At 36.7% G+C, this 17,354-nt stretch overlaps 1 protein-coding gene across 1 annotated transcript in view; it reads left to right on the plus strand.

The window, feature by feature from the left end:
* sls (sallimus) overlaps positions 1-17,354 on the plus strand; it is a 246,553-nt gene that overhangs the window by 16,855 nt on the left and 212,344 nt on the right. The window contains exons 17-18 of the mRNA XM_076619154.1: positions 23-267; positions 5,898-6,095. Coding sequence (XP_076475269.1) covers positions 23-267; positions 5,898-6,095 — 443 coding nt within the window. The remainder of the gene's footprint in view (positions 1-22; positions 268-5,897; positions 6,096-17,354) is intronic.

Consider the following 17,354-nt stretch of genomic DNA (forward strand, 5'->3'; position numbering starts at 1 on the left):
TAAAAATCATATTGTTTCGCAGCGGATTCGTACAGTCGTAGAGACGAACTGTCAACGAAAACAGACGACACCGAACGCGTGATCAAATTCGCAAAGATTTGCGAGATCAATCAAGAATCACGCGTAATCCCTGCGGACACATCGAAGGATATTTCGTTGTCCCTGAAGGAATATACGCGACACCGCGAAGATAGTGGAATTGAGATGTCACCGACGAAGAAGGACGAGAATCTCGAAGGGCAAGATTTCCTCGAAAGAGCGAGGAAGGTGAGTTCGATCGAAAGTTCCTCGATGAATGGCGATCGAAGGAACGGATGTTGCAATTGCAATTGCAGTCACGAAGCTGCATGCTACGATCGTTTTTCCATGCAACAGAATCTGATCGAGCTTAACAGCGTTAATGAGAATCGACGTTGTGTGCCACTGTCTAATGCAAGCTGATTTTTTTATGTGATCTGTGTGCTTCTATGTTATATATTAGATTCCTTTTTGTACGTTCAACCCGGTTAAATTAACTATTTTATAAATGTGTACTTGATATAATTGTTTCCGAAGAAGTATGTTAGTATAGTTGTAGAATTGTAACTGCAATTATTATCATTGTAGTCTGTATAAGTGATAAAAATACGATAAATAAGTATAGTTTATACGTTTAATTTATATTTTGTTTTTTTATTAAGTACTCGATGCAACTTATAGGGTGTTGTGATAAATATTATTATATAAGCAATCAAAGACGCCTGAAGCTTAAATTTCTTTAATTTTATACAATACAGTATCAGGATTATTTTAGACCCTGGAGTAAAAAATGATCTTCAAATAGTTATATATAAAACACATTTTATAATTTACCTATATAAAATAACAGAAACACTGGGTTGAACTGATTACAAACGATACAACAATAATTACCCAATGAAAACCTAACTCCTCCACCTTTAACCATTTAAGAAAATCAAAATTAGTGTATAGTTAAAATACGAACAAACATTTTCAGTCTAACGTGTGCATAACAGTTATAACATCCTTACGTTGTGTGCATGGCTCGCCTTTGTAAATAAAGCGTTGCTCAACAGTCAGAAAAACTGGATTTTGTACCTTGAATGTAAAGAAAACTCGTCACATTTTCAACGAAAAAAAATTATCGGCAATTAGAACGAGCGATTCCTGTTATCGCGATGACACTCTTTTGAAAGTAGCGGGTCACGAGCTATCGGCAAATCTCATCGCGTTTCGCGCGCCATCGGTAATATTCGGGCGCGTTCGGATGCACTCGACAACGCGCATGCGCGGCCAAACCACTTCGGCGGCATTCGAAACGGGACGATCGGTCAGTCTTGAGTCGACTGGCTTCTACGACCGATCGACCGGTGATGTGACACCATTGTGACATGTGTCACGCGAGTGTTGTTGCTGCTGAGGTTTACGTTGTGGCTGTCATTGCTTGAACGTGGGTCGATTTAGGTGATTGCCCGATAATTAATTAGATAACGTAGCATAAGACGATCTTTACGAGATACATTTACAAATTCACTTTCGATCTCTCTAATCGAGAATGTTTCCCAGATTCTATTTTTTTAAATAATCAGATGAACTTTTATAGATACCAAATAGAATATCAAATAGAATATGAAATCGATTAATACTATTACAGCAAAAGATCGATAGTAGTCAAAGAAGAAACGTTTCTCATTCAGGGAATACGTAATTTAATTATCATTCGCCCCACGAATCGTAGTATCAAGTTTCTCCGCAAACAAGTGGCACTCTTTTGAATGGACTCACCGATGCGCGACACGTAATCCCCGGTTACACTCGGCCAACTTTGACCAAAAACCCGTCCAATTTGTCACGTTTTTCTCTCGACCCCGATTTCATCTCGTCCTTGGGTATGCTGTTCACGAGCAACTCTCGTCTCTCTTACCTTGAAAAGTGCCACTGAAATAGTCCGATCGCAATACTATCTTGCCGCGAGTAACAGTTCAAACCAACGGAGTAAGAACCTCTTACAAAATCATTTACATCGCCTCTACCATTTATCGTTATCTCACAGAAAGCACGAGTATCGTGCTCTCGAAAGCGCCATCATCGAATTATATATACATATATACATATGCATAAATGTATATTATATCTTATCCCCCATTCGTTGTCCATTAAATCATATTTAAAAAAGACAAAACGATATCGAAGAAACGTTAAGCGAAAGTTTTCCCCTTTTCTTGTTAACGTCCTGGTTTCCAGTAGCAGCGATCGTCGGCGAACAGATAACGCGTAATTAGCCTGACATAATGCCACCGATAATACCATAATACCGGCGTGCATTGTTTCACGAGGATGGGCGGCGGACAAAGGGAACGCTTCCGGGCCGCGAGATCCGTGAACCGTGGAACACGCCGATTCCAGAGGACTGTACACGCGATCTCGCTTAATTTCTCGTCTCCTCTTTTTCCACGGGATCGTCTCCACGATTCCCGTGGGTCGCGCGGTGTGGCGAACCTCTCGTTCGGAGAACGCCACCAGTCAGTCCGGTTTTATCCTCCCATTCGTTCGTCCGTGTCGGTGACGTCACCTTACAAAGATACCTATAAAGTATAAACACACTGACGTTCGATCGAAAGGTGTATAGTAGACACACGCTTTTTAATTCACATCCGTGCGTTTTAATTATACACCGGCAATTAGAGGTATGGTGAATAGACTCGTTCTCCGGTTGCTAGTTTCGATTAGATTTGGTCCTTTTTTTTTAAGGCGTTTGTCTGGCCTCCGTAATGATAGTGTCTTTCAGAGGCTGAATTGTTCGATGCATTCGATCTGTTGGCTATTAGTAATGGATATATTTAAGTATTAGATCAGAATCGAAAGTGGATCGCAGCGGAGTGAATTGTTATCGGGATAGATATCGCGGGTGGCGTCCGGATGCTAATTGTAAGTGTCTGGTGGTTTGTATGTCTCGTTTAAGTCGATTGAAATTCGATGTAGATACTTTCTTCGTTGTATAGATTTGATATACAGGGTGGTTGGTAACTGCTGGTACAAGCGGAAAGGGGGTGATTCTACGCGAAAAAATAAGTCGAAAATATAGAATAAAAATTTTTTTTTCATTTTTCCATCGAGACAACGATCTACAGTGAGATCCGTTATAACGTACCGCACGCGTACCGAGCGAAGATTCAAAGTCGATTTTCTCGAAAACAAAGCCTCAAACGAAAAACTTTTATTCTATATTTTCGACTTCTTTTTTCGCGTAGAATCACCCCCTTTCCGCTTGTACCACCAGTTACCAACCACCCTGTATATATGTTTGTTTTTTTATTTGGTTGTTGAACATTTTTGAAGAAATTCGGGATTCGATATCTTCGGGTAGTTGGCATATTGTATGTCTAGGTAGATTGCGGTTAAATATAGATGTTACAGGTTCTTTGTGTATATGGAATTCATGTGTGTTTTAACGTGGTTGTCGAATATTTGCAGGTTGTCGAATTTTGAATGGCAATGTTCTTAAGATTTTATTCTTCCATTGTGGAGTTCGAGTGATGTCAATTGTAACAACTTGTTGAATAGTATGTTTCTCGAGTAGATTAAATTTTGATATACCGTAGATTATTTCTTCGTCGTATACCAACTTGCCGGTATCTTTTAATTTGGTCATTGGAAATTTTTGAAGGAACTGGATATTGAAATTTTTGAGATTCAATTCATCCATTGAGGATTTCGAATAAGTGGGAATTCGAAGAAGCTGTTGAATATTATGCATCTTTCACGTTGTTTCTTCGTGATACATGGAATTAATATATCTTCTAATTTGCTCAGCGGAAATTTTGGAAGGGATTTGAATACTAAAATTCTTTCATCGAACAGATAACAGAATAAAGTATCTTTGTTCGTGGAATTCTTTGCGCAACATAAGCTTTATTGGACTGGCTTCAACATCTAATGGTTGTACAAACAAAAACGCTACTCTTACAGTTATACAAGAAGTCAAACTGCAGTTATATATACACGAAATTTACAGTAGCAGTGTCTACGTAGTTGAAGAACTACGAGCAGAAGCAACGATTTTAAAACGAGCTAGATAATCTTCCAATATTTTTAATTTCCAATTTGAAAATTTTCTCTCCATCTTTCGTCTGTAGAGTTAATTCGATGAAACTATTACACAGTAAAATAAAGAATTTTTGAAAACTTGAATTTCGTTCCGAAGCTTTCTTTCGATATTTCATCCGTAAACGGAGCGTTCACGATGTTTCAATATAACTAGCTCTGAATCATTATCTTTCTTCCGAGCACAAGCGGTCGTTTCAAAGCAAAAGAACTGCAAGACGTTTAATTTCTATTTCAAAACTTCTTTTCTATTTTCCAACCGTAGATAAAATATTTATAACGTTCCAGTGCAATTGCGTCTTTCTATTACTTTTCCCAGAAACTAAGCCAGACAAAACAGATTTGGAAGAACTTGAATCTAAAGCAACGTCTACGGAGCATATAAAATGGTTTATATGCTTCAAACCTCTTGACTTCCATTCGAAAATTTCTTTTCGATGTTGCCGCAGTGGATGAAAGTTTTACGTACGTTCCAGTGCAATCACCTCTGCCTGTTGATCGTTATTTCGGTCGCAAACGCAAAGGACCGATCGCTCTCAGAGAATTTTTCTCAGGGAAGGAAGGAATAGAAGTTCTCGAAGCGACGATTCGGCACGCCTTGGTGTCCGTAGAATTCGCGTGTTTGGCGAATCGCCAAAAATAACGTTAATCAGTAGAAACGGCGATGGTAACTGGAGAACGTAACAGACGCGTTGACTTCGTTGCGATCTCGATGGAAGATGGAAGACGAGGAGCGACCGGCATCAAGTTTGACCCGCTCCGAAATATTTCCGCGTCATAATGCCGTTGTCATCTCGTAGGAACGCGGAACGTTGATCAACGTCAGGATTAATTCACCAGTAGATAGACGAGAGCTATTAAAACCTTCGTTTCTTCTCGTTCGTGTCTTGAACGTTGGAAACAGGCCAATCGAATTCCGTATTTTCACTGAAATATAATTATGCTTGAATTCCTGCGTCACGAACTTTGATCTGTCTTCCGGTAGAAAGTCGCAACTACGATTCGTGGGTGTAAAATGTTAAACTAGTTTGTGTAATGTAATATGTAGAGAGTACTTTCGTTAAAAACAGAGAAATTGTAATTTTATTTCGTTTTGCTTCAGACGTATTACGTATTAGTTTCGTTTCTTGGCGATTGGTATCCTTAGGCGTGTTATGGCTAATGAAAAGATTCGAGTATAGGAAAAGATAATATTTAGAAGCTGTTATACTTGATTTATCCGATCTGTGTTAATCGATTTTTCACCATACAATCTTTATCCACATAGTAGAAATTATCACCTAGTGTGGGTGTGACTATAGTGTACGAAATAATTACAGCTGGATTTGATGTAAACTCGGTATATTCGAACTTGACATGTTTCAAATTTCCGAGCTTCCAGTCGAAGATTCGAATGTCTGGAAATCGAAGGGTTTCAAATTTGAAGGTTTAAAAGTTTAGAGATTTAAAGATTTGGAAATTTGAGATTCTGAAAATTCTGAAAATTTTTAAATATTTCAAAAACGTCGAATCTTTCGATCTATTCAGTAACGCCGATTAACAATTGTTAACCATCTGTACGTGAAAATTCGAAATACCCGTAAAACGAAACAAGTTGAAACATATCGCGGAACAATTTTACCATTGCTCCAACGTCAAATCCAGTCTCGAGGTGTTTTTCGCACGTTACCTTACACTTGGTACGATTGAAGTAACGAGTAAAAAAAAACAAAAAAGAACCACACGAACGATTCGGGACGATCGTCGAATCGATCCACGCCGATAGCTCGAACGATTCTGTTTTGCCGCGAAAGAGAAGAGTTACGAGAATGGTAGACGGACACGACTCGATGGAAACGACGGAGAATAGCGAGGTACCTCGTGAGAAGGAATCACGAACGATGGTGGAGAGCAACGAGGATGCACCGCAACAAACCACCAGTCCGACGACCACCATAAGCACCATAGCTGTGCAGAGCGGTGAAACGCGTCTGGTGATCGCTCTACTTCAAGTAAGGGGCATCGTACCTTATCGTAGACGACTAATGTATTAATGTCTCGCCTGTGTAGGCGGCGATCTTTTTTTATGAATCGATTTTCGCACTGTGATGGGTTTAAATAGATATTTTTAAATTTAAATAATACGAAGGAGCGTTTTTATGGATTTTGTAGATTTTGTCTTTTTTAGATTCTCTAAATATGATTTTGGATATCTTAAGATTCAGATGGTATAACGTAAAATCGTCTTTTTATTATAAGCGATTAATATTTATAGAATTTTTTAATCATTCTCTTAATAAGATTTTTCATATTTTATAATTCAGATGGCTAATGTAATGGGAAATTTGTTTCTTGTTAGTAGATCAATTGTTATAAATTTAAGAATCGTTGAATGACTGTTGGTCGCTTTTATGTAGATTTATGTAAAACGTTTTATGTGCTTTTTGTTAGATTTGTTTGTACGTAGCTTGTTTCTTTACTGTATTAATTAGTTAGGTGTTTTTTTTTGACGTTATGGTGTGTAATTATATATATACATATTTTTTATGAGATTGTGTAACGTTTGGGATTAAATACTTTTTGTTTGAGCTTTTTTTTACGAAGAAGTTAGCAATTAACTGTTAATTATATACTCTGTAATATTAGGTTGAAGAAAGTTACTGAAACGTATTCAGAACTTGAGTTATATTTATCATCATTACGTGAGTCATCATCATTATATTGCCTATTATACATTTTTGAAAAATGTACGTAAGAGATCCTATCGTTCCCTTTATCTCAACTCTTAATTCCTTAATTATTAGATTCGTCGAATTCGCGTACAATTTTTAGATCGAGGCAAATTCTATTTGAAATATAAATAAAATATAATTACTTCAAATGATTAACGGTATCTCGATTAATCCATTATCTTTACTTTATTTATTTTTAGAATTTTATTTTCAAAATATACGTGGAAGGCAATTTTATTTTATGTCGTTTTAGTCGACGAATATCAAACAATTCATGACAGATAGTTTTACCATATGATATCGTCTATCTCTAAAATGGTTCCAATAATCTTTGAATAATAAACACGCGTGAAGAAACGTGCATATCGAACACATTTGACATAATAAAGAATTATTTGAAAGAACCTAAACGAAAGATATATAAATAAATATAATGATATGATTATTTTATCTCTAGTCAAATAACGAAATATAATTTGAAATTGTTCGAATATGCTGAATATCTACGAATCAAACAGGATAATACAACATTATTTAAACAAATTATTTTTCAAATATTTTATTCAATTAATAGCCAAAAATTTGACAATTACGTATAATTAGTCCCTGTTTGTGCTTGAATAGATAATTAATCTGAATGTCAGATGAATCAAACATCGCCCTCCAATCTCATTATCGCTATATCTCTCGTGCAAGCGATTAAACGCACAAAATCTATTTTAATTCTGTTTCTAGTTCTGAGATTGTTACCGTTAAGTGTTCTATTCGAGTGTTCTTCAAACGCATCTTATCTTCATCGATGCGTATCGTTCTTCAAGTCACTTCGAATCACTCGAATTGCCATTTTACCTACCTCGTGCAATATCAAGTTACAGAAAATCTTGCAACAATTTTGAGAACCGATATATGTATTAGGTTGTTCGAAAAGTTTCTTTCGTCTCATAAGATGATAATAGACGAACGACGATTTCTGTTTTATATTATTTTATTGAATTAGGTATGATCCATTTTATTATTATTATGTTCGTGCATAATTCAATAAACTAATATAAAACAAAAAACATTGTGCGTCTATTATTTCCTTATAAAACGAAAGGAACTTTTCGGACAACCTAATGATAAATATAATCGAGTGAGATTACCACAAAGATGATAAACGACTCTCAACATTAAATCGATCGTTTCTCGTGCTATCAAACGAACCAAGTAGAAACCAAATCGATCAGTTCCATCGAATATGACGATTTGATTGCTAAAAATATTCCACATAAATACTATTTTAAATACCGATGCTTATCAAACGCTTATTAATACTTATTTGTATAATAATCCTGGCGGTAATCGGGTTGTGAACGCTGTACCACGAAGTCGCCGGATTAGGAGCGAATAATTTTAACCCTTTCATAATGAAGCCTAGCAGAGGCTGGGAGAAAGCGTCACATATAATACGATGAAAGTCTTAAGAGTCATCGTACACAACGCAATTACCGATATTCATTTTTCATAAAACATTGAAAGTACATTACACGCATATTTTGCATCTGACGCTATATCGACAACAAGAAACGACGAGGCAATGATTATTTCCTACATCGTCTATTCCGAATTTTTCACTGTTTTATTTTTAATCAAAGGATCAAGAATATTTTCATGATTTTACTGCACTCTGAGAATACGAAATCCACGATAATTATACGGAATAATAAGTGTTAGATTGTCCTTGTAGAAGTGTCTTTCTTTCGCAAACGTGTCTTTTACGGGCAAGTCTGTGAAATATCGCGGTATTTATCTCAGCAGAAGAAAATGGATCGTACGTAATTCGACAAAATAATATAAAAGAAAAAAAACCTCATAAAATCCTCATAAAACGAAGGAAACTTTTCGAACAAGCTAATAAGTTGGCGTAACGCAAGTGCGACCAGAGCCAGCAGAAATCATCGAGTTCCATCAGCGACGCGTTCGGTCGCCATTTTCACCGTTGACCACGCGAAAGACAGCATATATCAGCGTCATGGCCGACAAAGGAGCATGCAAACGTCTTGATATATGTTTTAGGAAGCGTTCGAAAGCCGGTCGATCGCGTATATTCAGGTAGAAGCTGAGTGGCTGGCCGCGTACCCGGTCACACGCGTCCATAATCTATGGTGTTGGATTATTTCGGGAGTCGCCTCGAGTCCATAGCTATTTCCGAGTCCTCTCGAAACCGTGAGCGTTTTAGGTATCCCATCGAGCAAAACGAGCTCTCGGAAACTCCGCGAAGGATAAATTTAACCGCTACAACGGGTTCCTTCCCTTGGAGAAATCGCGCCGCCATCAACGAGGGCCAAACCGTCTCGTCTTCGTTACGCCACCAAAAATAATTGTACGAGACGTGCAACGATCATGTACCATGACTATGTACATGGCAGAGACGTAAACGCGAGGTACACGAAAGGATTCGTATGGAGAAAACGCACTTGTTGCACGCGATTATGTAATTCTCTCGGGGGATACGATCTTGTACGGTACTTGTTGCTCGAGATATTTATAGACGCAGGTACTTTTCTAGAGGCGAGTTATCGACGTGTCGGAAATGGATTGCAATTTTTCACTTTGCAGGATTTTTATATGCGATTTTACCGATAGTACGAAGAGTCGACGAGGAAATGAAAAGAATTGAGAAAAATGAAATTGTCGCGACTTGAAACGCAAACTTTCTGCATCCTCCCATCTATGTACATAATGTATAGTTATACAGGGTGGTTGGTAACTGATGGTACAAGCGGAAAGGGGGTGATTCTACGCGAAAAAAGAAGTCGAAAATGTAGAATAAAAATTTTTCGTTTGAAGCTCTGTTTTCGAGAAAATCGACTTTGAATTTTCGCTCGGTACGCGTGCACTTTATCGCGTCTCGTTATAACGGATCTCACTGTAGATCGTTGTCTCGATGGAAGAATTAAAAAAAAAAATGTTTATTCTATATTTTCGACTTATTTTTTCGCGTAGAATCACCCCCTTTCCGCTTGTACCACCAGTTACCAACCACCTTGTATATGTGTATAATTTAATATTTTCTCTGTTGTACAATGGATTCTTTAATTTTTTCGAAAACTTTCAACGGTCGTAAATTTTCATTATAGTTCGAACTTTGGTCGCCTCTCTTTGGTTCGAGAAATTCTGTGAATTTGTTTCTGCGGTACATCGGCCAATATTTGATATTCTTCGTAGTGGATTTTTTAATCTTCTCGAGAATTTTAAATATTTCTCATTTTACAATGATCATTTCTTCGTTAAGGAAATATGACACGTGTTGTTGTCTCCAGAATTCCAGAATTCTCTATTGAATTTTTCCTGATTGCAGTCTACAGTTTGATATAGTCTGTTTTAAACTCTACACACACACACAATGTTGAAATCTCGATTTCGATTATTTATATGCGTTGATAACGCTTGAAAAAGTATGGTTGGATTTAGTGACTCGAGGAAAGTGAGGTTTATCTCTGTGTGACCTATAACTGGAACCGGTCCAACACATTTTTTTCGTGGATTCGTTGAATAAGGTCATCATAGGTTTTCATTTGGTTTCTTCTATGTTATCCTTAAGAGGCAATTCCAATCGCTAGACCCTATTCGAGGAAAATCTGTCTCATTATTTCAGTATAGTAAATTATTGTAAATATCGTAATCCGAAGCATTCGTCTTAACCTTTTATTTTCAACATTTTTTCTTTTTTTCAATTTTTGAATTACGTATTTGGAATGAAACATATCCTATATCGACAACACGTGTATATTTTTCTGTTTTAACATGAACTTCTCTTGACATTAAGTCGTTAATTTATGACGAAAATTCCGTTTTGTCAACATCTGCTAAATATTCGTTAGCAGCCTGCTTAAATTTGTAGTTTAATAAAAATTTCTTTACGGTAAAGAAATTGTCTAAATCGTAGGAATAAATAGAAATGAGAAACGGAGAAATTCGATGAGTGTAATAGACGAGACGATTAATTGTACATATTTTAACTTGTCAGTTTTTTATCTTCACTGGAGAATAACTTTCTCTTTATCAACCTCTCTATCTTCTCTTATTTTTCTTCACGATAGAATGATTCGTTATTAATTACATTTATCCGTATGATAAATGAACCTCGCACACGTCAAATCGATCAACTGCACTGCAGATAATTATTTGATTACCGAAAACTTAAACATTAATCATACGCTTCAGTATTAATATCAGGAATTTTTCAAAAAGCCTCTCCTTCGCCGTCGTTTACGTTAAATTTTTGACTCGTGCACGAACATCTGACATTGCAAACTGGTGAATATTTAACGCGACGGAAATTCTCGTAAATACTTATTTTTCCATACTTTCCAATGGCTGTCTAAAACACGTGCAATTAGCGTCAAACAATTTAGCAATTTGTTTGGTGGCGATAATTCGCAGCCTCGCGGCTCGTGAAGATATTATCATACGACGCAAGGATAAAGGTTCGCATTATTTAACAAACGTACCTCGTAACAGACGACAGACTTTCCTCCTCTTTTCTTCTTTTCACTTTTTTTAATTTTTATTTCATTTTCTCCGCCCTTTCTCCGCCTCCATGTTTCATACACGTCACACGATCTTATCATGAAAACACACGATAACACCTATACAACTGGTTCGTTCCATTACATCACGGTATTACCGGTTACAGTTACATCACGGCGTTATCGATTACACGCCTCTCGGGATATGCATTTGCATTTCGAGGCAGAATCGTTACCCTCGCGTTGAAATAATGACTCATTGTTTCAACGACGATCGCTAATGCAGACGTGGTTTCTGCTGTACATCACGAGGAAGTTAATTAACGCGCTAGGTAATTTACAAATTACCAGATAATTTTAGAGGGCAATTAGCTGGTCGCAGTTTAACCCTTGTCTGTTTCTTCTGTCAATTTTACGCGTCGAGATAAATGTATTTACAAAGCGGTACGTGTGCAGTACATCGTTTCTTTTTTTTTTTTGTGTGAATATTTATATCTTTTATATGTTTATTTATATGTATTATAATCACATATAATTATTATATTTGTAATTTATATGTATTATAGTTACACAGCAATTAGATATCTATCATGTGATAAATCGGTAGAAAAATTACAAAATCTGTAGTATCAAGACTGAACAGTGCGAATGTATCAGACAATTTTTCATATCCACGTACGATAATCTAAATTTTAATATAATTTAATCTGCCTTTTTGTTTATGCATATAAGGTTATGTGTGCGTACATATATATCTCAAATAAAATATTGAACAATTTTCAATGAACAAATTTACAAATTATTTATTTTTCCACTGTACTCACTTTTTGCATCTGTATCAATGTGACAGTAAGAACGAAACTAAATTGGAGAAACGACATGTAGATGAAGTTTGAGTAGGTATACGCTTATTGTAATTTTGAAGAGGCAACAGACGGGATTGTACGTATCTATTAATAACACGATAACATAACAATGACTTACAAAGCGTCATAAAATCAGTCTGGTAATTGTAGTTGCTTCATTTATCAAGTGATATCGTGACGTATCTGTTTCGGCGCAAATCAGCGTTAATTTACAACTTCCTTCCGTCAAATATATTAATCTAAAACAATGTCGAAACGCAAACACTTATGGGATAACAATAGATAAATATCTCCAACTTGCTTCTCAAAGATACCATTTTTATGGCTAGCTAATTTTAAGAAACTTCTATCAGGTCACAACTAAACTTAACTAAAACAATTTTTTCCACATGAAAATATTAAAAATTTGCTATGAAAACAAACTTTCTACTTAAAATTGATAAACTTTTGCTTGTCTTTAAAAGTTAAATCGAAAATATTCCTTGCCATGGTCGTGCTATTTTTTGGCAACAAGATAACTCTTGGTTGTAATGGAAAGTCGTCAAAAATGAATCTTACAAGAATAATAAAATTACTTATCCAGTGAAAACTATTCAGAATTGCTCGTATTCTTCGGTTATCTCGTCCAAAAAGCTCAATTTCTTTTTTTCTTCGGTCATCTTACAGTGGTTCAATTAGATCTTTTAAAGATTTATCGAGAACTATAGAAGTTTCATGATAAAAGCTTTGCAAAAGAAAAATGAAGAACTTCATTCCAGACAGTACAAACATTGTTCGATGCTCATCTAACGCAAACGTTCCACGTAAATTTGTTTTCTCGAATAAATTTATTATTTCCATAAAACCTGGTGTCCAATGAATTTCCACGAAGCTTCGTTTTATCGCATCGTTAATTCCGTCGATGCACGTTGTCGCATTCGCCGGACGAAAAGGCCGCACGGACAGGTAGGCAGACGCACAAAGGTTAGTGCGCGCGTTGGTAGATCCAAGAGGATCTACCGTGGCATGGATCTGCTGTACGTTCTCGTGTAATCTAACAAACCGGTATTATAGGAGACGGCGGGCGTGATCCTTCCTCCGCGCCTCTGCCTATATCGTACCTACGACCTTACGACACTGACTCCTGCCTGCGAAGGGACCGAAGAAAAAAAGAAAAAGGGAAATAAGGTGGACGGCCCAAAGACGGGACCCCATGGTGGCGGTACAGTCATCTTCAAGTACCGCCTTCGATCCGGGTCTCAGATAGAACGCGGGTTTTCAAGCTCGTGCTGCTGAGAGAACGTTGCTCCTTTGCCTCTTTTCGATGTTAATTCGTCCCTTCTAACCTGATCGTCGACGTTCGATTTATTTCACTGTAAATCTCGTTTCCTTCGATGGAAATTTTCAGGATTTTGGAACATTTGCGAATGAAGATTTCCTTTGTTGCGAGTTGTTCGAGTTTTAGATTTGTTTCGTGTAGGCAAAATGTATAAAATCGATGTTCGATGTTTTGCATTAGGTTGTTCCAAAAGTGTTTCTCGTTTTATAAACAAATAACAGACGCACGATATTTTTCGTTTTATATTATTTTATTGAATTATGTACGATTGATTTTGTAGTAATGGAATAAAATGAATGGGAAGATCGTATGTGCAGTGGTTGCAGAGTATTTTCATCTTTTCATGGTCACTGTTTATCGACGAGTTTTAACGTTTTGTCTGTTATTTTCATCCTTAACATTTGTAATGCTGTTTCTTTGTTTCGAGATTGCTTTCACAGACTTGATGCGTCGTATTCGCGAATTGTGGTTTATGGTCGTACGATTTCAAGTTGGGCAGATACTTCAAGTAGTGGTTTCCTGTTTCAAGGTTCGTTTATCCTTGAGTGCCTTTGATTTAGATTAATGGATGGATTCTTAGCGACGAGGAAACGTCGTTTGGATCATTTGGTTCGAAAAATGGATAGCCGGGGTTGTCACGTTCTTCTCGAAAAATAGTTATTGTTCTTTGTTAATAGGTATTGATCTTTCGTAACTTCTCCGTTCCTCGAAAATGCATTAAAATCATCTCATATTGAAGCAATATCTCATATCGAACAATCATTTATTTCAGTTTACGCAAATAATACTTTTACAATTTCAATTTACAAGTTCAGTAACTCGATATTTTAAAATTCACATACAAAAATCTCGAAAAATGTACAGATTGCTATACATGTGGTGTTAATATAAAGAATTTGTTTCACAACTTTCCTATTCTTCGACGATATTAAGATGCTCTATCAGTATTGTAACCTTGATCCCTTCAAAAAAAAGCTCCAAGATTAAAACCAGCAACTCAAATAACCCAAAGAAAAATCTTTTCAGCGGCACCGGTCGATTCAACGAACAAGCTTAAACTCAATCAAGGACAAAGCAATTCAAGAAGACAATTAAAGAATCCTACGTTCAAAATCATTCACCGTTCACCTTAGGAGAGTCGAGAAATTCGATTTATCTGTGTCAGAAATCCTCGAGCAGACACGTTCGATTTCCGGGTCGCTTTTTATTCCGAGGATTCTTAACTTGCGCTAGAATCACGTGCACGTCGATGATCAGTCGTTTGCAAAATAAACACATTGGCAAATACTCTGACGTTACTTCAGAGCAATACGTATTGTTTGAGAACATTGCGCGATAAACGAACGATGCACAGCCCCGCGAAGAAATAAGCGTATTTATCGGAAAATTTTCTCAGTTCTAGACAAAATGATTAATGAACACTATCATCGCGCGTATCTGCGTAAAACAGTGATTTTCAAACGAGTGTACCGCGAAAATTTCTAAAACACCCAATAATTCGCTATAAAGCGAGCATTTAGTCAACATTTTTGTGTCATCTATCAACACTAGTATTAACTTATTATAAATAATTAGCCATGTTACTGCGCCACGCCAGAAAAATTACTGAAAATTCTCAACGCGAGAATTGATTGTAATTTTAATAAATAATAAAAAAAAAAATCTATCCACACTAGAACTACCACAGCAGTGAAATTGACTGGTTTTACAATTTTATTTTCAAATTCCTACTTCATGTTGTATTTTCTCCCGCAATGATGTAACGACTTTGGCAACGATAACCAAAAGAATAATATAATGAATTTTATTCTACTTTTTATGTATTCAAACTGAAAATAATTTTGTATCAAGGCTACTTATACCAATACCAGTGAAAATGACCGGTACTTGTAAAGTGTTAAAGGGTCCTGCAATCTGTTTATCGAACTCCAATTAACCAGTTTCCTCGTTTTCTACAACTTGTCACGCGTTTTTACAATTTTTACCGCGTATCATTCGATATGATGATATCGGTTATCAGGAAAATTCCGGATCGATCGCTAGATGCTAACACTAGCAATACCACGCCAATCAAAATGACTGGTTCTACAAATTTATAAATATGCCAATCCTCGTTTATGGATCATGGTCTCAGATAGATTGATAATACCAAAAATGTACTACATAACGTGGAATTGCTTCTGTAAGAAAGTAATAAATCAATAAATATAAAAGTATTCTATTATTACGTATTTTTTAAAGACCAGTCATTTTCGCTGCTGTTGGTAGAAATAATTTCGTGTTAATTATCGATAGTTTTAATGTTAAGTCTTCCATTGTATCTAGTGCGTCGCAAAATTTCAGCAATTAGTTTATTACAAGATATTGCGCGATGAAAAAAAGAAAAGAAAAAAAAAACGTTGAAAGTCCCTTGTGTAAAATACGTATAGAAAAACGAGAGAAGAAATCTCGTTGTGAGATTGATTCCAATTTACGCTTCGTTTCGAACGAGCGTGGACAATTTGATCACGTGCAACGGTGAATCGAATGCCAGCGCATGCGATTACGGAAGAGTCGCATCGATAAAAAGAGCGCGAACGTGAATCGAAATTACGAAGGCTCGCGCTCAGAAACAGGCTCGTCCTAATTTTTGACCGCCGAATATGGCTGCGCTCCAGCCTAACTGGTTACTGTCCCATCGTTCTTCTCGAGGGACACGCGCGCGATATACGCGGTCTGCACGCGTGACTTTGCGAGACCGCGTGCAATCAGACTCGCTGCGGGCCTCACTTTCACTCTACTCGCCGTGCAATTCGTTTTCATTGTCATCAGCGTCGCCGTCGCCAACGTATGCACAGTTTCGACGCGCTCGATCTCACCGCGAAATTCGCGGGTTCGAGGTTGAATGGGTCATGCAGATGTTCGCCTGCCCATTTCTTTCTTGTGGATTCTATCGTTTCGAAAATTACAACAGCGACGGGAATTTTGTTAATTTTAATTGGACGATGGATTTGCGAAACTTCTTGCTACGTGTCGATGCTAATAAGCCGAGAATTTGGAGAATTCGTATTCGATCAAATATCTCAACAGTTCAAAGTATCATCCTTCTAGCTTCACGATCGAGTCACTCGGTAGCAGCCGCGTTGATCAACTTCGTTTTAACTGCACCAAAATGCAGAGAAAAATGATGGGATATTTTAAATTTGCCTTGGAATATACAATATGCACAGTAAATGAACTCTGTGCGAGTGAGTTATTTGTTTCTTGAGAATGGAACATTAATCGTATACTTACGTAACGGAATTAAGAAATTGTCCAGAATTGCAGTTAACAGCTTTAGATCCTCAGTGAGAGTCAATTAATCAAGTCGTAACTTTATTCCGTGTAGCGATACATTTTATGACTCGAGGAAATGTAATGAATATTTTATAGCACTAAACATAGAACAGCGTGTTACGAGAAGTAGCAGCGGGCTGTCTTTAACAAACTTGGAATAAAACGTTTCCACAGACTGAAAAATTTCTTTGGAAAAGCTGTGTCGTTAATACGAAATTAATATAAAATTGAATAACGTTTAATTGATTTGAACAAGAAATTGGGATTGGACAAAGATCTTATATCGGCTGTATAATTATTGTACTAGCAGTAAGATAAAGGCACTTTGATTTTTATCTTTGAATTGAAATTTTATCTTGTTTCATGTGTCATCTTAATTCAGTTGTACCGGTTGGAGATAAATATCTTCGTGTCTTTTAATTTGGTATTTAATACATCCTGCTAACGAGTAACTTGATAACGCTATTACTAGTTTCACGATTGATTTACGAAGTATAAATTCAGGTAATGTAATCTTACGAGCTATTCC

This window comes from Bombus vancouverensis, chromosome 1 (genome assembly GCF_051014615.1).
Source record: "Bombus vancouverensis nearcticus chromosome 1, iyBomVanc1_principal, whole genome shotgun sequence".
Classification (NCBI taxonomy): domain Eukaryota; kingdom Metazoa; phylum Arthropoda; class Insecta; order Hymenoptera; family Apidae; genus Bombus; species Bombus vancouverensis.